General features: G+C 45.9%; 1 protein-coding gene and 1 long non-coding RNA gene across 2 annotated transcripts; one reads left to right on the top strand and one right to left on the bottom strand.

Moving 5' to 3' along the window:
* Window positions 1-569: 569 nt before the first annotated feature.
* LOC140391626 (uncharacterized) lies at window positions 570-8,473 on the bottom strand. Its single transcript, XR_011935138.1, has 3 exons — window positions 8,352-8,473; window positions 3,949-5,522; window positions 570-931 (listed from the first exon to the last, which is right to left on the bottom strand). It is a non-coding gene; the product is annotated as an uncharacterized lncRNA (long non-coding RNA).
* Window positions 6,627-14,083, top strand: LOC140391625 (protocadherin-8-like). The gene is made up of 4 exons (XM_072476308.1): window positions 6,627-9,222; window positions 9,340-9,425; window positions 10,624-10,760; window positions 12,244-14,083. The coding sequence occupies exons 1-4, from the start codon at window positions 6,823-6,825 to the stop codon at window positions 12,477-12,479; spliced, it is 2,859 nt and encodes a 952-aa protein (XP_072332409.1). The 5' UTR covers window positions 6,627-6,822; the 3' UTR covers window positions 12,480-14,083.
* The last annotated feature ends 6,404 nt before the right edge of the window (window positions 14,084-20,487 follow it).

The raw sequence follows: 20,487 nt of genomic DNA, 5'->3' as shown, positions 1-20,487 counted from the left end.
GGCAGTTGTCTGCTAAGTTACTTGGAAAATGAGCCTTTGAGATGGCTCCGCTCTCTTTTGATATGATAACGAGGCGATTAAGCCTTTCTTTGTTCGTTAGACAAGTGATCAGCAAAAGTTTTCGCTGCAGGGATTCCGGTAGCGAGGACGCCTTTCACATACCCGTCAACATAATCCTCCGTCCATCCCTGGGAAACTCAAACCATTTCCAACAATCCAGTCTCGTTCCACTCGCGTGGCCTCACTCCAGTTAATTACTGCAAACGCTATTTCGATGGTGCTTAAACACTTTTAAATGTTACAATATCCATATCGCACGTATCTTACATTTGACTGGAATTCACACGTGTTAAGAATCCAACGTGACCCACCACTAAAATGTACGTTCGACTTTTTTTTCCAGAATGTTTAAGCGATTCTTGCAATCATTAGCCAGCTTTATCCAGTCACTGCATCTTCCAACTTTCCCTGAGTGTGATGGATTGTGTTGCTCATATTCCAAAATGTTAATTTGTTTCCATTAAGTGGCTGGGATATTCGTCCCATATGCACATCAATTATAGACACAGTTCTTTAAAAAATATCTTACCGTTTATTATTAATGAGTAATATTTAACCAATGAATGGTATTTAAGTCCACAGTCCTTTTCGAATAACTGAAGAGCACAGATGTACAAAAATATATACATACTAAGGGTGCTTTGAACTCAATTACATAAATCCAGATGACAAGGCTTCTACATTCTGAAAGACACAGTCAAAGCTTCCGAGATACCGAAGCTTCAAGCATTTGGTGCCGCTAAATTGAGCTCAATATACAGTGTAACACGAATACTATCACGCGACCCGTTTCCTGATTCTTTAGCTATTATGGCAGATGGTTTCATTCCCTTGGGTTGAACAATCCGAACCGCCTACTGATGTTTTGTCTCTGTGTAAAAAAAAAGCCAAGTATTAGCGTGCACGAAAGGTGGGAAATAAAAGTCCCGAGATAGGCGTAACAGGCATATCTGTGGGGTGGATCACTAAATGTATTTTAATATCCAACGCAATTGTATTCAATTCAGCACACATCATCGTTTAGTCAAAGAGTTAGGGCGGTTGATTGTGTCGGTTTAGAAATACAGAATGGATACATGTGGCGATTGCTCATTATATTAAACTTAGCGCGGGTCCTCTGTGGAAATTGCCGAGTATCCTTTTAGTTTGCGGCATTGAAATAAAACAGACATTGATGCCTCAAATGGGGTGCCCTGCCAGGCTATTATCAACGTACTGCTAACGAGACTTTCATAAGCGATTGAACTAATCTGACCATTGAAACCTCGCTAAATCTGCTAATGCTTAAACTAAATCCCATTAGAAACGGTTGTTCTTCACCTGCCACTATTTTCTATTCAGGCTATTTGGGCCAAAGAGATCGGCTAGAAAAGTGATATACACGAACAAAAAATAACAAAGAAGTATTGAAGCGAAATTCAGCACTTCTCACAAACTAAGTTAGCGCATGCAAAACCAAAATATAAAGCTGAAGTTCGATATGGGACTGGTTTGTAAAATAAAAGTTCCAATCAGGTTAAATAATCTAGTTTTAATGGGATTTTAAAAATTCGTGAAATGTTTACATACTTCAATTAGCGTATATGGTTTACTACTTTAATATGTTAAATTAACCACTCAGTTGTATCAAACACTAACGAAAATATCTCAAAAAAATTAAAGCGAATGGATTATCGACAGCTATCTGAGCAACCAACATGGCAAAAATACAACCTGCCAAGTTAACTCTGCAAAGTTCTCTTCATTAACATCTGGGGACTTGTGCCAAACTTGGGACAGCTGTCTCACAGAACAATCAAGCTATAACCTGACATAATCATATTACAGATTCTTATTTTTCAGCCCAGACTCCCCCAGCATCAGTCCTAGGGGTTATAGAGTCAGGAAGAAGTGCCCCTTAGAGATGTTAACATTGCCGCCGGTCCTAATGAAGTCTCATGGCATCAGGTCAAAAATGAGCAAATAAATCTGCCACTTCTTGGAAGAATCACTGAAGGTGGCAAGGGCACAGAATAAACTCTGGTAAAGGACTTAAAATCCATCACTAAAAGTGGCTCAGTAGCACCATGACAGGCCGAGTTGGTCAAGTGCTGAAGGACATATTTGCCAGACTGGACTTCTAACGAGTGGTGAAAAATCTAAGAGGAGTGAGAAACATACCCGACCTCGTCCTCATCAAGCTACCTGTCACAGGTGCATTTGTCTGTAATTGTTGGTGAGAGTGGTCACAGCACAGTCCTTGTGCAGACAAACTGCCATCTTCACACCAAGGGCACCATTCAATGGCACGGCTATTGTGTTAAATGGGATAAATTCAGTACAGGGCTAAAAGCTGAGCATCCAGCAAGTGTTGGGGTCATCAGCAGCAAAATTGTATTCTACCACAACCTGTAACCTCATGGCCGGCCACAGCCCTCACTCAACAATTAATATCAAGCCAGGGGACCAACTTGATTCAATGAGGGTTATAGGAGAGGATTCCAATTGCAACACAAGGCATACCTAAACATGAGCTGTTAACCTGGGGCAAGTACAACACAGAACTGTATGTCTGTTAAATTGTAGAATCAGCATGCTATTGACTGAGTAAGCAATCCCACAATCATTTGCTCAGATCAAAGCTCTACAGTCCTGAATAGTAGTGGACTCGAACTAACAGGTGGAGGAGACTCAGTGAACACCCTCACCCTCAATGATGATGGAAACCCCATGGTGCAAAGAATTTAACCTCGTATTTTGCACTATCTTTAGCCAGAAGTCCAAGTGAACAATCCATCATGGTCTCCTCCGGAGCTCCCTGCCATCACAAATGGCAGCCAATTAGATTTCCTGCACGTGATATCAAGGAACAACTAAGTGCACTGAATATTGAAAAGCTATGGGCCCCGACAGCAACCCTGCCATTGCTCTGAAGTACATGCTCCAGAATTAGCTGAGCCTCAAGCCAATACAGCTACAACACTAGCACATACCCAACTAGATGGATAATTGTCCAGGTACATCCTGTCCACAAAGAGGACAATCCAGTCAAATACCATCCCATCTGTCTAATTTCCATTAACGGCGAAGTGTGGTGTAATCTACAATGCTATCAAACTGCACTTACCAATAATCTGCTCAACAAAAGGACAGCATGTGCACAAAAAAAATCACCACCTGCAAGTCACCCATCATCCTGGCTCCCTCATCATCTTACCCAACAGCACTATGGGTGTACCTTCAGCACACAGTGCAGCAATTCATGGAGGCAGCTCACCAATGATATCTTTAAACTGTGTTGAACATTGTCCCTACATTCTCAAGGGCAATTAGGGATGGGTAATATATGTTAACTTTGCCAGTGATGCCCATATCCCATGAAAAAGTAAAAAGGTACAAGCATTAGTGAACATTATTTGCAGCTTGAACTACTTCCATTCATCCAGTGTCTTTAATATCACAAGTAAACATCCTAATGTGCCTGGTGAAGGTAGGCTATTGAATAAAATTTGACCCCAAGGCACAGAAAGAGATATTAGGATAGCTGATCAAAGAGGTATGTTTTGAGGAGTAGTTTAAAGAAACAGAGTTAATGAGGTTTAGGTAGGTAATTCCACAGCTTAAGAGCTTAAGCAGCTGCAGGCACAACCATCAATGATAGAGCAATGGAAATTGGGGATGTATAAGAAATCAGAATCTAAGCGGTATAAAGATATTGGAGAGTTGCAGACCCAGAGGAGGCTAGAGAGCACGGAAGGGAAGAGGTCAAGGAAGGATTTGAAAATGAAAATTTTAAATTAAAGCATTGCCAGAAGGGGAATCAAAATGGGTCAGCAAGCCAATATGTCAGGAGTGATTGGTGAAAGGGACTTGTTATGAGTCAGAATACAACATTTTGGATGAACTCACCTTTATGTTAACTTTGCCAGTGATGCCCATATCCCATGAAAAAGTAAAAAGGTACAAGCATTAGTGAACATTATTTACAGCTTGAACTACTTCCATTCATCCAGTGTATTTAATATCACAAGTAAACATCCTAATGTGCCCGGTGAAGGTTGGTGACAGGCTAGAAGAGCACTGGAATATTAAAATTTTGCAGTTTAGAGATAACAAAAGTATGGATGAGGATTTCAACAGGAAATGGGCTGAGTGAGGCATGGAGTTAGGTGATGTTACCGAGGTATAAGTAGGTAGTGTTAGTGCTGGCAAGGACATATTGTCAAAATCTCAACTCTGAGTCAAATCGGAAAAGGTAACGAATGGCCTAGTTCAGTCTCAAACGGTGGTGGCGTTGGGTGTTTTACAACAGAGGCAACTGAAACAATGGCTTTGATCTTCCCAATATTGAGAAAATCTTTTGCTCATCCAACTCTGAAGCTAAGGAAATCAAGGGATGTGGGAATAACGGAATTGAGATAGAAGATTGACCATGCCTTATTGAATGGCAGAGCAGGCTCAAAGGATTAAATGGTCTACCACTGCATGTATATTATTTCTGATATACGTCAGACAAGCACCATGTCAGAGAGAGTGATGCTGAGGTGAAGCTGGGTATCATCAGGACATATATGGAACCTGACATATTTTTCATTGATGTCACCAAGTTGCAGCATGTAGATGAGAAGTATGTTTTTTTAAACTTAACGTGAAATTAGAGTTGCTCATCTTAGTGGATATGGCTTATAGCTTTAACATGTGAAAATAGTTCCATACATTAGTGCTTATGGTTTACAGTTGTAATATGGGAAAGCAGGGTCATGTATAACAGTGTTTATGATTTACAGCTTTATTATATGAAACCCTTCTAAACTCGTTCTGCCATTCAAATGGACTGTGACTAATTGGTATCTTATCTGCACCTGGCTGCTTAGATTCTGCAAACCTCAAAACCATTGCCTGTTAAAAATCTATCAATCTCAGCACTGAAATTTTCAATTCACCTAGCCTCAGCTTTTTTTTGTTGGGATTGGGACGGGGGAAGAGAGAGAGAGAGAGAGAAAGAGTGAGAGTTTTAGATTTCCACGATACTGGGCGTGAATGAATGCTTCCTGACATCACCCCTAATGACCTCTAATTTTAAGGTTACGTGTCCTTTTTCCCCCAGTGGAGAAAATAGTTTATTTCGGTCTACCATATTAACTTTTTAAATCATAACAAATCAGTGCAGTCCTCATAGTTCAATCCTTTCAGCCCCACATATCATTCTGATGAACCTGCACTGCACCCACTGCATGGCCAATATATCTTTCCGGAAGTCACAAACTGAACAGTGTGCTCCAAACAAGATTGAACAAGAGCATTATATAACTGTGACACAACTTCCACCATGAGGAAAGACTGGACAGGTTAGCCTTGTATCTACTTGGATTTAGAAGAGTACCAGGTGACTTGATTGAAGCATACAATATCCTGAGGATACTTGACAGGGTGGATGTAGTTAGGATGTTTTCTCTTGTGGGGGAATCTTGAACCAGGGATTACTGTTAAAACAAGTGGTCAGCCATGTAAGACAGAGTTGAGAGAAAAACATTCTCTCACATGGTTGTAAGACTTAAGAACTCTCGTCTTCAAAATATGGTGGAAGAAGTGTTTGAATATTTTTAAGACCGAGTTAGATAGATTCCTAATAAGCAAGAGGGTGAAAGGCTATTAAGGGTAGACTGGAAGTGGAGTTGAGGTTAAGATCAAATCAGCCATGATCTTATTGAATGGTAGAGCAGGCTCGAAGGTTCAAGTGGCCTATTCCTGTTCTCAATTTGTACGTTTGTATGTTGGACAAGCAGCTTGACAAATCACAGGCAGTAGTGGGAACACAAGAGGCAGTGGTGGAGATAGAACTGGTTGTCATCAGTGAACATTTACCATTGGGTGTGTTTCCAAATTATGTTGCCATGGAACAGTGTGGAGATAAGGATTATAAGTTATCGACAAGAAACTCCAGGGATCAATGTGGGGACAGGAAGAGAAGCTACAGTAGGAGAGGGGGTTATCTGGCTATGATTGGATATGTAAGAGAGTGAAGCAGGTGAGAGAAGACCAATTCCAATCCAACTGGATAAGGAAGATGATTGTGTTGGCAACTGCATTAAAGACTGAAAACAGATCAAGGATGATGGGCAGCGATCGTGCACCATTATAAAACGTACAGCTTTAATATATGAAACTAGTTACAATAAAGATCATTAATACATTAGTGTTTCTGATTTATAGCTTTGACATGAGAGTTAGGGATATCAGTTCATATATATTTATAGCTTTAAGATGTGAACCTATTTATGCACAATTAGTGGTTTAGAATGACAAATGAATCAATATATATGAATATATTAAAAATGCATCCACTCTTGAAAATGCTAATTAGAATCATTCAGTATTGTAATTTTTCAATTTAAACATGCTTTCTAAGTGATGAATATGTACACTTATTTAAGTTGGGATATTACAAAAAAGCAGAATAATATTTTGCACATTTATGGTTTCTAACTTCACCAGAATTGATCTTCATATCCTCATGCATAAAATGTTTGTCCAATCTCGCGAAGTATGATTGGTTGGCCATTGTCAAATTTACATACACTTGTCAATAAAAAGCCCGGGGGCCCCATGGAAACTCCACACTGGACATTTATTCTCAAGTCAAAATCTGGACAGATACTTTAACCACTCAGGCTACGATCTTCAAAGTACAGACAAGGTACTCCGAACACGTAAAAGAAAGGGAGCGAATTCTCAGACTTGGAAAACAAATTTCAGTCAAAAGTGAATTACTAAGTTGCGAAGATGACTTTCGAAAAAGGCAAAGGCAAGTTTGCAGCTCTAGTCTGCAGTCACTTTTTCGACCTCCGCTCCCTGCTTTTTGTACTGTTTCTTGCTCCCATGAGTGACAGCAAGACGGCCATGTATTCCACCTACGAGGAAGAATTGCCCGGCACCGTGATCGGAAACCTGGCCGCAGATTTAAAGCTCACCGCGGCGGCGGCTGGCGGCGGCCCGAGTGGTTTCCGATTGATGCAAAAGTCCAACTGGACGCTGGTCCAGGTTGGGAAGAGTGACGGGCAGCTGACGGTCGGGGAGCGCATTGATCGAGAGCAGCTCTGCCAGGAGCAAGAGCCCTGCCTGCTCGTCTTCGACGTGGTGAACTTCTCCCGGGAGAAGTTCCTCCTCATCCACGTGGAGATCCAAGTGAAGGACATCAACGACAACGCCCCCGAGTTCCCCCAGCCCGAGATGGCGGTGGAAATCTCCGAGAGTTCGCCGCTGGGGACCCGGCTCCCCCTGGAGCCGGCGCTCGATGCCGACGTTGGCGCCAACTATCTGCAACTTTATCATGTGTCGGCGAACAGTTACTTCGAGCTGGAGGTGCAGAGCAGGGCGGACGGGGTGAAATGTGCCCACTTGGTGCTGGTGCAGCAGCTGGACCGGGAGACAGAAGCCGAACTGAACCTGGAGCTGAGCGCCCAGGATGGAGGGAGGCCACCCCGCACAGGGAGAGCCAAGCTCCAGGTCAGGGTCCTGGACGCGAACGACAACCGGCCGGCCTTCGAGCAGAGCTCCTTCCTGGTGGAGCTGGATGAAGACGCGCCGCTGGGCTCGGTGCTGCTGCAGCTGGAGGCCGTGGACCCGGACCAAGGCCTCAACGGCGAGGTGCTTTACGGCTTCGGGCCCGCGGTGCCCGCCGACGTGCGGCGCCTCTTCCGCCTGGACGCGCAGTCCGGCCGCTTGACCCTGGAAGGGCCGCTGGACCACGAGAGCCGGCCGAGCTTCGAGCTGGACGTGGAGGCTCAGGACCTGGGAGCAAAGCCGAGCCGGAGCGGCTGCAAGGTCACCGTCCGCGTCCTCGACATCAACGACAACGCGCCCGAGATCAGCATCACCCCCGCGGCCTCCAGCAGCTCCGGCCTGGCCGCCTACATCACCGAGGCGGCGGCCAAGGGCAGCTTCGTGGCGCTGGTCAGCACCTCGGACCTGGACTCGGGCCGCAATGGCCGCGTCTCCTGCACTCTGTACGGACACCAAGACTTGGAGCTGCGGCCGGCCTACGGCAACTGCCACATGATCGTGACGGCGGCGGCGCTGGACCGCGAGCGGGAGGCCGAATACAATCTGACGCTGGTGGCCGAGGATCAGGGCCCGACCCCGCACAAAACCATCCGGCTTTACACCATCCGGGTGGGCGACGAGAACGACAACGCGCCCTCCTTCTCCCGCAGCGAGTACCGGGTGTCACTGCTGGAGAACAACCAGCCCGGGGCCTACATCGCCACCGTGCTGGCTCGCGACCCCGACCTGGGCCACAACGGCCGCCTCACCTACCGCCTGCTGGAGCCGGCCTCGGGCCGACTGGCCACCATCGACCCGGCCACCGGAGCCATCTACGCCGCCCGCTCCTTCGACCGCGAGTCGCTACGGGAGGCCGAGCTGCGGGTGGAGGCGAGCGATGGCGGCTCGCCGCCGCTCAGCAGCTTGGCCACCGTCAGCCTGAGGATCGCCGACCGCAACGACAACGCGCCGCTGGTCACCCAGCCGCTGCCTGGCAACGGCTCGGCCGTGGACGTCATCGCGCTGCCCGGCCGCGCGCCCGCTGGTTACCTGGCGACGCGCGTGCGGGCTCGGGACGCTGACCAAGGCCTGAACGCCAGGCTGAGCTACCGGATCGTGAGCGGGGAGCAGGCCGGACTCTTCACCATCCGCACGGACACCGGAGAAATCTACCTGGGCCGCCCGCTCACATCCGCCACCGGCCCCCTGCGGCTCATCGTGGCCGTGAGTGACAGCGGCCGGCCGCCCCTGTCCGCCACCGTCACCCTCAGCTTCACAGCAGCGGCCGAGCCTCCCGGGGGCGGCGGTTTGCCGGACCCGGGGAAGCGGAGCTGGGACACGTCCATCATCATCATCGTGGTGCTTGCGGGCGGCTGCGTCGCCTTGTTGATGGCCATCATCACCATCGCCACCGCCTGCGGCAAAGGCAAGGAGCCGGGTGGCTGGGTCAAAGCCTCGGCGTCGGCGGCCAGAGGGAACCGGGACAGCTTCCCCGCCAGCCTCGGCGTGCAGCGGTTCCCCGGCGGCGGCGTCTCCTCCATGTGCGGCTCGGAAGACAAGGAAGGTGCTGGAGCCGCGGCCTCGGAAGCTGGCGGAGAGACAGACCTGTCAGGAGAGAGCCGCAGAGCAGCGAAGCCGGAGGTGAGGATCACTCTCACTTGCTGCACACTGACCACATTGGTGACATTGGCCGTGGCGCCAAGCCGCCAAGAGAGCTTTATATTCACTCACACACACTTTCTTTTTCTGTTTTTCCAGTGTTTTCCCACTGTGTCGGCCTTTGGTAATCAAACTCCTCATCCCATCGCAATCTGGCAAGGCAAGCCATTTGCTTTAAATAAAAGGTAAGCACTTTTATTCAACTCAAAGAAGGTTCACCAGATTGATTCCTCAGATTGAGGAGATTTTCTCATGAGGAAAGGTTGAGCAGGTTGGGCCTATACTCATTGGAGTTTAGAAGACTGAGAGATGATCTTATTGAAATATATAAGGTTCTGAGCAGGCTTAATAGGGTAGTTGCTGAAAGAATGGCCCAGATCCTCCAATGGCAACAGTGCCAAATGTTGAGTTCTTTGCCACTGTTGCACATGAAAGGTCTGAGGAAGTCCTGGCCTGTGCACTGTTTACCTGGGAAGTTTAAACTTCGCTGGGCAGAACTACACTGTCTGGGCCCCCAAACCTCATGAGAATGTCTCCAACACTGACTTTGGCATTGGGCTTCTTGATGCCTTGTACTCACACAGAAGTTTACTCCAAATTACTCTGGGTTGACAGTGATCAACAGCAGGAGTAAAAACCACCAAACATGAACAATTAGCAGCCGCACCCCAACCCCTAAAAGTCTTTGAATCATTAGAACTAGTGAAAAGAAAACCCATAAGAACTTGGAATAACTCACCAAGACACTGGAAGAATGTGAGATTTTAAGGGGAATTACCTGAGCTGATGACAGCAAAAGAGGCATTGCCTTGTCATTTCTCCTGGCCAGTCCTCTGTGTGGATCCTGGATGATGACTCACTCCGGGACTGTAAAGGCTGGTTGGAAGGACGAGAAGCTCAACGGCACACCTTTACTTGCAGTCAATGGTAACCCCTGTGTCACTGCCACTGACCAGAAGACCTGGGCCAATGTTTCTCTCATGGGAGAATCTAGAACTAGGAGGCACTGTTTCAAAATAAGCTGCCTCCCACACAAGACAGAGACGAGGAGGGATTTCTTCTCAGAAGGTTGTTAATTTTTGGAGTTTTCTACCCCAGATACAGTGGAGACTGAGTAATTGGCTATATTCACGGCTACGCTAGACAGACATTTGAAATGTAAGGGAGTCGAGGGTTATGGGAGCAGACAGGAAAATGGAGCGAAGGCCACAATCCGATCAGCTATAATCTTACTAAATGATGGAGCAGACTCAATTGACCAAATAAACTACTCCTGCTCCTATTCCTTAAGTAAAAGACCAAGTTATTGTTTGTTACATTTAACTGGTATATCCTTTTGAACAGTAGAGAAATAATTGATAAACCTATGTGATTTTCTTTCAGCGAACTTGCACATCAAACTCAGGACAGATACAGCGGGAAGGACAGTGGGAAAGGCGACAGCGACTTTAATGATAGTGACTCTGATATCAGTGGCATTGGTCTGAACAAAAGGAGTGTCCTCAGTCAAAAGCACAATGGTGAGGTAACAACTTCTGGCACAATTTTGATTAATACATCTCTGGGATAGCCTGCAGAAGTGAATTATGTGATGGCCCAGTTGTAAAGAGAGCTTTCAATGTAAAGCAAAAATTGAAATATAATTTGAATAAGGTCACATAGTGGGAAACTGTTGAGACCACCTCGAAGAGATAGTTTCACAATGTTTATCGTTTACATTGGCTTGATCATTATAACTATTGTGCCCATGGAGAATTTTAAATTTTGTTCTTAACCTCTTCATGTTAGTAGATTTTCCTAACATGAAGGTAACATTTGCAGTTGGATCTTTCAGAGGTGGATTCTACAGCAGAAGAGGAGGCCATTTGGCCTATCTTGTCTGTGCCAACTTTGAGTTATGTATTAAGTCCAACTCCTCTGCACTTTCCCCATAACTATTTTTTCTTATTGATTAAATCTATTTGGCATGGTTATCAACCCTCTTGCCAGTGGAACAGATTCTCGTCATCTATTAAATCCTCCATTAAGTCCCCCTCCAACGTTCTTCAAGGCTTCCAGTGATTGCTGTCTTTATTTGTAAAAATGAAACATGAAAAGATTGGAGGAAAAATGAACAAACTAAAAGTAAATCAGAATTTCTTTTTATTTGGAACTTTGCTTAAACTCCCAAGCAAGTCTATCCATTCTGCCCTGAAAAACCTGTGCGTTAAGTATTTTTCGTTAAACTCTTACATTCAATTACTTTAATTCCATGTTTTTCATTTCATACCAATATTTTTCCTCACATTTGAACTTCTATCATGCTTATCTCTAGTTTACACATATTGTGCTCCCTGCCTATCTAATTTGTAGTGTTGAAAAAGTAAAGGACACTTTTCTTAATTAATTATGTTTCATGCTCAGATTGAATGGATACTGTACTCGCTGCAACCTGATGTGAAATGACCGTTGTCAGAGGTTAACTTTAGTGAAGCCATGAACCATTTTGATACCTGACTTCCTAATTACACTGCCACTTTTGCATCAATGCACACCCAAAAGCTTTTCACATTATTGTGAAAGTGGCAACATAACCTTATCTTTCAGGGCACCACAATATGATATGCACATGTGCTACCTGTTTGGAGTAGAAGGAATAAACATCAGTGAATTTGCGGTTTGACACAGAATAAAACTACGAATGCCATACACATTTATTGAGGAATTTAAATGCTGATGAATTTATCCAGAATTACCCTATTTGCCAAACAAATATAAGCATGGCATTTATTCCTCCCTCCTTTTAGGTAGTGTTACAGGTAACAGATGGCACACATCACACTACCTCCCTACTCCAGGATAATTAGAATTTAAAAAAATATTCAATTAGTGGAGTTTTAATTAGAACCGTCAAGGTCTGAGGAAGTTAACATATAATTGCTGTGAGCTTCAGCAAACTGCACTGAACAGGTAATATTGCGGTGAACAGAATAATGAAAAGTATTGATTACTTCTCTTGGGCAGGTTTATGGTCCTGCACCAGCGAGTGCAAGATCCTTGGCCATTCAGATCGCTGCTGGAGCCCATCTTCTCGAGGGCCAAATACCTATTCTTCCACAAATTCTTCTCAGCACCATACTATTTTGGGAAAAAGCACTTCACTCCCTCCAGATCTACTCCGGAAAGATACATACTATCAAGCACTTTTACCAAAAACAGCGGGTCTGCAAAGTGTGTATCAGAAGATTGCATGTAACTAATCTGAAACTGTAATTCCTGTTATTGTACCACAATATTATTCTGTGGGACCCACAAGTAATAACTCACTGATCAATTTATCCAGCACACATTCTCAAATCTGAGCCGATAATCATAATAGATTTACTGATTTTTTTAAAGTGTTAAAAAAGTGCAATTTGTTCATTCTGTATATAATAGAAACAGTTTATTTTTATATTAAATGCTATGTGATCTCTAATTGATTCCACTTGAAAATCTCTTTTGAATATAATGTACAGATGATGCAGAATGTGTAAATATCAAATAAGACAACCTAAAAAATTGTAATTTTTCTCTATTGTTTGGTGACACAGATATTATTTTATTGTGTTCTATTTTCCATTATTTTAGTGTATAATTTAATGGTTTGAAAGTAAAGCCTTGAAAATGTGGAAATTAAACTTGTGTTTTATATATATATATATATATATATTTGTTCCACACTATTTTCTGAATGAATTCATTTTTATGACATGAAGTGCTCCTCTTTATTCTGGAACTGACTATCCAAAAATAAATCCCTGAATATTATGGTATAGTACGGAAGAGCATGAAGAATATGAGTTATATATTGCACAAAACCTTTAAGAGATATACAGGGATTTATCAACTACTGATTGAATACCATTGGAAAATGGATTTGCTCAACTTTGGCAGCAATCCAAGTATCGAGGAAAAATGTTGGAAGTTTGAAATAAAAACAGAATGTCAGGGTAGCAGATCAGATCCAACACTTCTGTTAAATTTTAGCTGTGGCTCATGGTAATGCTTTTTCTTTGAAGTCAAGGCTGTAGGTTCAAGTCCCATCCAGAACCCTTAACAGAAAGTCTGGTGTTATGGGCTAGGGTTTAGAAAACACCAAAGTGTAGCCATCTGGGATGGCCACTTCCAGAATACAAAATGGATGTTTGCAAAGATTGCAGGGAACTATGAACAATGCTAAGAAAGCAGGCAGGCACAGAGCCTGTACGTGTATTGGAACCGCAGCTCCTAGACGAGACTGAAACGGTAGGTCCATTAGCATATTGATGGCCCATCTCCGGGAACAAAGGGAGATACTCAAGTAACCGTTCTGGCTCCAGACCTCGCGGCACCAATTCCCCAAACCGAAAGCACAAACAAAGCCAGGCCAACGGTCACCTAGGACACGCCCAGCCATCAGGGCACCCACCCCTTTATTGGTCAAGATCAATGTGAGTGATCAAGATACGGCCCAATTGATTGGGGCCAAGTTCAAGGCCCGCCCATAAGCGCGCGAAGCCCTTTCAGGTATAAGAAGAAGGCCCCAGGAGAGAATCGCTCTCTTGGACTCGGCTCACAAAGCAGAGAGACCCGTCCACCAGCTGCACCAGAAGCAAGTAAGTCCAAGTCAATGCTCGCTACCAGACGGACGACCTTAGCTCTTCTCCTGTAACCCCATTTGATCCCAGCAGCCTCAGACCCGAACAACGGCCATTGTTCCTCTGACTGAGTGGGCGCCCAAAGCTAAGTATAGGCTTTAGCAGTAGTGATAGTTTAGTCTAGTATTTAGCGCATGAGTAGATATTGCTGTGTGTGTAAATAAATAGTATTGACTTTGAACTAACTAACTGGTGTACCGGCTCTTTGATCAATATTCGGCTTTGAACCTTGTGGCGGTATCAAAAGATACCTGGCGACTCTAAAGCAAATGTAATTAGAATTAAGGAAGGCGACCATATTGACCGCCATATTTAGAACCAAATAAAGAGAGCAACATTTACTGGCAGCACGGTAGCATAGTGGTTAGTGCAATTGCTTCCCAGCTCCAGTGTCCCAGGTTCTATTCCAGGCTTGGGTCACTGTCTGTGCGGAGTCTGCACGTTCTCCCCGTGTCTGCGTGGGTTTCCTCCGGGTGCTCCGGTTTCCTCCCACAGTCCAAAGATGTGCAGGTTAGGTGGATTGGCCATACAAAATTGCCCTTAGTGTCCAAAATTGCCCTCAGTGTTGGGTGGGGTTACTGGGTTATGGGGATAGGGTGGGGGTATGGGCTTGGGTAGGGTGCTCTTTCCAAGAGCTGGTGCAGACTCGATGGGCCGAATGGCCTCCTTCTGCACTGTAAATTCTATGACCCAGATGGGACTCGACCTAGAAGTGGCCTAGCAACTCTGAGAACCTAAATTGGAATTGGAATCCAATTGGAAACAGAAAAACCACAAGTGTAAGAACGCTACTGATCAAACCTCCAAGATTCGGAAGTGTGTTATTGCATGCGTACTAACAGGGATATAAGGTAAACCTGAGAGATTTTGTTGCGTAAAACTGTCGGGAGGTTTGTAGCCTGGAAATTAGCGTAAGCCGGACCCGTGTTACATCAGCACTTTATCACCCCCTGTTCCAAATTCGGTAGAGACCACAGAGATAAAGAGAGAAATGGCAACGAAGGCAATGGAACGCCCAAGAATTCGAGGTCGCAGCGACCAGTAGAGTAGGACAGTGTCCCGTATGGGAAGAAGAAATCAGAAAATATCTCAAAGGGAAAGGATGGCCCCTTTGGAGTGAATTCTGCGCCAATGATGAAACAGGTCCCGGACGTATAGGGCATACTTGGTGGGAGAACCTGACAGAGATCCATAAGAAGAGCGTAGGGAAAGCTCACAGGCCGATGTCAATCGTGTCCTTCTTGGCACAATTGCGAGGCACAGAGGAGGTCGTTAGGATGCTCTGTAGAGAGATTGAGGAGAGAGACAGGAATAGTGAAGGAGATGTGAGCGAATTTGAGAAGGAGAACAGGGAATTGAGAGAGCAGTTAGCGGCGAGGGACAAGGAGGTGGCTGATGCCGAGCAGGCACACCAGTCTTGACTCGCCCATTGAGCAGCTTTCAGTCCCAATATGACAAAGCCAATCAGGACACGCAACGTGCGGTTTTGCTAAGACAGGAAACTGAACAACAGGTCGAGCAGTTACAGAAACAGTGCAGCGATTTAAAAGCAGCCCGACGAGCACTCCACACTTCCATGACAAAACAAAAGCAGAGCTTGGTAGATCACGCAAAGTGCCGGAAGCAAATTGCAGAATTGCAATCTCTGCTTTCTGTTCAGAATGGGTTTCAGAGCACGTTTGGACCCCAGTTAGACCAAGAAAATGGCCCTGATTGGCAGGAGGTAAATGAGACTGCCCACAGATATGTACATGGGACATGTACACAGGAAACCCCCAGAAACGAAAAACCCCGACTGCACAAGCAGAACACACCCCTATGAACCCAGTAACCACACATCGCAGGGCCAAAGCAGAAGGAAACTCAGATTTCCTATACACTACCCCATTAACCGTCACTCAATTACGGGACGCGTGTGATAAAATAACACCGTTCCTACCCACATCGAACCCCCACCAGTTCTTTGCTAGAGTAAAACAGCAGGCGACCATGTACGGCCTGGATGAAAAGGAGCAAGTGAAGCTCACAGTTTTAAGCCTCGACCCTTCAGTCGTGGCAGCCCTTCCCGACCCACAAAATGTAGGAGGAGGCACCCTACAAGAATGCACACAGCGATCCTAGATGCGATCGGTGATAACAAAGTAGATCCTGTAGAAGGACTAAACAAGTGTAGGCAGAAGAAGACAGAGCACCACACAGTGTTTGCTGGACGCTTGTGGACACATTTCATGGCAGTATTCGGAGAGTTAGCCCACGCCCATTTGACCCCAGATTATATGGCCAAATGGACCCGCATCCTAGACTCTCATGCAACAGAGGCAGGACAGAGAGCTTGCGCAAATTAAGACCCTTCGGATGAGGCCCACAATGAGAAATGGGCTTTGAAAAGATTGTCCCGTGCTTGGGAACATTCCATCCAAGGCAAAACTCCATTTGTTAAAACAGAGGAAGAACAGGCAGACATGCATCCAGTTAGGACGCACCAGAACCCCGCATGGGTAAATGAGGGCAGAAACAGCCCACAGCAACCCAAATCCCAGGAGTCTTATAATTGTGGACAACTAGGACACTATGCACGAAAATGCAATGCGCCCCAGAAGCAGCAGAGAAACCAACAGACAGCCACCCTAAATAAGAATAGGGCAAAGCCAATTCATAGTGTTAGCGCCCGTTCTGAGAACGCAGATATGAACGGCACCGACTGACGGTGTTCGGGCTCCCCAACTTGGGTCTGCGACACCCTTTGGGACAAGTCCGGTAGACTGGTAGTGGCAGGCACAGTCCGGGGACACCCCGTAGAATTCCTTTGGGACACAGGAGAGTCCCGCACCACGCTCAATTCCTCCACGATGTTTCAGCGAGACATGTGGGCCATAACAGACACCATTACACTCAGTGGTTTTACAGGGCATTTACAGCAGGGACACATCACAGCCCCTGTAGCAATCCAGATAGGGAACATTAAAACTAAACACCCCGTAGTTCTGGTCCATCTACCCCAGACAGCCAAACACATCTTAGGAATTGACTTCATGAGCTCCCACAACCTCTCATTCGACCCGGTAAATAAATGTGTGTGGAGAATGGCAAAGGCGGCACGAGCCCCCGCCACGCTCACAGTTGGAGAATATGAAAATCGGATCAGCGCAGTAGGAGACTTCTGGTTCGACCCTCGAGCCATTAGTCAAGACAAACAAGTTAGGGAAGTCCTGCAGCAACACAAAGCAGCATTTGCACAGCACAAGCACGACTGTGGCAAGATCGCTGGCTTAGTGAATATTACAGGTCCCGACCCCAGACCCCAAAAGCAGTACGGTTTTCCCCAAGAAGCAGAGGGAGAAATCTCAAAATTGAAACAGATTGTGCTTGATCAAGGCGTACTCCGATCAGTAGCCTCCATGAATAATGCACCAATTTGGCCTGTCAGGAAACCCGATGGATCATGGCAACTGACCATTGATTTCTGGGAACTGAACAAAGTAACCCCAGTAGCAGCCCTCACTATAGCCACGAGTCCCGAGACCATGCTCAAACAGGGACTACAGTCAAAAGAATTTTCGGTTTTGGACATTAGCAATGGCTTTTGGTCCATTCCATTGGATAAAGCGTGCCAATACAAATTTGCATTCACATTTCAGGGACAGCAATATACGTGGAAGTGCCTCCCACAAGGCTTCCACAACTCCCCTCCATTTTCCACCGACAGTTGGCAAATGGATTAGGAAAATTTTCCCGATCCGATTGTCTGGTCCAATATGTAGATGATCTGCTACTACAGACGGACACAAAGGGAGAGCACATTTTGCTTCTCGCCAAACTTTTAGCACTCCAACAACCAGCACGGTTGGGCAGCACGGTAGCATAGTGATTAGCACAATTGCTTCACAGCTCAAGGGTCCCAGGTTCGATTCCCGGCTTGGGTCACTGTCTGTGCGGAGTCTGCACGTTCTCCCCGTGTGTGCGTGGGTTTCCTCCGGGTGCTCCGGTTTCCTCCCACAGTCCAAAGATGTGCAGGTTAGGTGGATTGGCCATGCTAAATTGCCCTTAATGTCCAAAATTGCCCTTAGTTGGGTGGGGTTACTGGGTTATAGGGATAGGGTGAAGGTGTGCGGTTATAGGGATAGGGTGAAGGTAGGGTGCTCTTTCCAAGAGCCGATGCAGACTCGATGGGCCAAATGGCCTCCTTCTGCACTGTAAATTCTATGAAATCTATGAAACCAATTGGCTGTAAAGTGAACCCCAAGAAGGCCCAGATTTTACAGGAAAAAGTGATTTCCTTAGGTACAGTAATCACACATGGCAAACGCGAGATCGAGCAGAAAGTAATCGACTCGATCGTCAAAATACCCCTGCCCCATAATGTCTCAGCTCTCCAGTCATTTCTAGGACTGGTTGGCTACTGTCGAAACCATATTGACGATTTTGCCACAAAAGCAGCGCCCCTATCCGAACTTCTCAAGAAACAAGCACCTTGGGAATGGCTTCCACAGCACACGGATGCCGTGGATGCTTTAAAAAGTGGTCCCAGATCCACTTTCCCCGTACGCAATTGAGGTTGCAACTACCGACCAAACCCTTTCGGCCGTGCTCCAAGAACGACATGATCGCTTAGGCCCCGTGGCATATGCCTCACGCGTATTAGATCCAGTCGAGCAGGGATTTTCTGCCTGCGAAAGGCACCTGCTCACAGTCTTTTGGGCAGTACAATACTTCACCTACATTACAGGACTCAACCCCATCACCATTCTCACTGAATATACCCCAACACAGCTACTACTAGATGGTAGACTTAAGGATGGCACAGTCAGTCAGATCCGCGCAGCCCGTTGGACCCTTCTCTTACAGGAACGGGACATAACAGTTAAGAGGACAAAGACCCACACGTTTCTCGCTGACAATTTACAATATGCAGGCACCCCACATGAGTGTGAAATCATCTCCACTAAACACAATTCAGGACCCTTTGTACCAAAGTCAGCTCCCCGAAAGAGCAGGTACAATGCCCCAGAGACCCCATCCCACAGACACATGCGCACCCCTTAGAATGTATGTGGATGGCTTCTCCACAGTTTTAAACGGGAAAAGAATTACCGGTTGCGGTATTTATGTAGAGGACGGGCAGGGAAGCGCCTAGAAGAGATTTCGTTAAAATTGCCAGGACATTAGGCTCGTAGGCAGCAGAACTGGCAGCCATAGCGTACATTGTAGATCACCCCGACTCGTTTCCAACCCCAGCCGACATATATTCTGACAGTTTATATGTCTGCAACAGTTTAACCAAATTCCTATGCCTGTGGGAAACTAGAGGATTCGTTTCCGCAGACAGAAAGCTCCTAACCTCAGCCCCATTACTCCAGCATATCCTAAAAATGGCCAAAGACCGTAAATATGGAATCATCAAAGTTCAAAATCATCATCGTTCTTCCCCCCCCCCCCCCCCGGTCACGTTAAAGCAGACGCCCTAGCGAAAGCAGGTTCCAGACATGGTCACTTTTGGAACACCCCTAAAGCGCCCCAGTACACGCGGTTCAGGTCTCACAGACCAACATTCAAGATTTGGCAAAGACTCAAAATGAAGATGAGCAGCTCAGGGAAGTTTTAAAAGGCAACTTCCCAGCCCCTTATGATAAGTTTAAAAATGCGATAACCACACATGATGGTGTGATTCTAAAAGACGGCATTTATGTAGTCCCCAGCCAGGACAGGAATCAAATTATTTGTCAGTTCCATGACAATCATGGACACCAGGGCATCAAACCCACCCTAACCCACCTCAGGCCTCTCTGCTGATGGCCTGATTTAAAAGCCAATGTTACACATTACATCAAAAATTGCTTAATCTGTGCCCAGAACAATCCGGACAGATATGCAAGAAAAGCTCAGCTAAGTCACACCCGCCCTGTTAATGGCCCCTGGACGAATTTGCAAATCAACTATATAGGACCCGTACTCCCCTGCAGGAATGGTTTTAAGTATGTGTTGGTGGTCATCGACACCTTCACAAAATGGGTGGAAGCTTTTCCATCCAGAACAAACACTGCCAAAACGACAGCTAAAATCCTAACACAGCACATCTTTACAAGATGGGGACTCCCACGCAGTATGGAGTCCGATCAAGGCTCCCATTTTACAGGACGAGTTATGAAAAACGTCCTCACAATTTTCGGAATGAAACAAAAGTTCCATATTGCGTACCACCCCCAATCAAGCGGCATAGTAGAAAGGATGAACAGAACTTTAAAAGCGACCCTCAGAAAAATAATGCAACAACACAACAGCACCTGGGACACAGTTCTCCCATTTGCATTAATGTTCATTCGAAACACAGTATCCACGTCCACAGGATACACCCCCCACACCCTCATGACCGGACGCACCATGAAAGGGACAAAATATTTGTTAGGACTGGATTTGGCCAGCCCCATAGTCACCGTCTTCACGCATGAGAAAGCAGTACAACAGGTTATTGAAAATGTGAAGACCGCCAGCTTGCAGCAGCCGTCAGGCTTGGCACACGGAAGAAACAAAACAAAGCTTGCTTTGATAAAACGGTACACGCCACCGAGTTTGCAGTCGGGCAGCAAGTGAT

The sequence above is a fragment of the Scyliorhinus torazame genome, chromosome 15 (genome assembly GCF_047496885.1).
Source record: "Scyliorhinus torazame isolate Kashiwa2021f chromosome 15, sScyTor2.1, whole genome shotgun sequence".
Taxonomy (NCBI): Eukaryota; Metazoa; Chordata; class Chondrichthyes; order Carcharhiniformes; family Scyliorhinidae; genus Scyliorhinus; species Scyliorhinus torazame.
Note: the sequence above shows the minus strand (reverse complement) of the source record. Positions and strands in the feature narration are given on the sequence as shown.

Coding starts and splice junctions, on each gene's coding strand:
- LOC140391625 (XM_072476308.1), top strand. CDS start 6,823: ATGACTTTCGAAAAAGGCAAAGGCAAGTTTGCAGCTCTAGTCTGCAGT. Junction 9,426..10,623: donor CCATTTGCTTTAAATAAAAG/GTAAGCACTTTT, acceptor ATTTTCTTTCAG/CGAACTTGCACATCAAACTC. Junction 10,761..12,243: donor CCTCAGTCAAAAGCACAATG/GTGAGGTAACAA, acceptor TCTCTTGGGCAG/GTTTATGGTCCTGCACCAGC.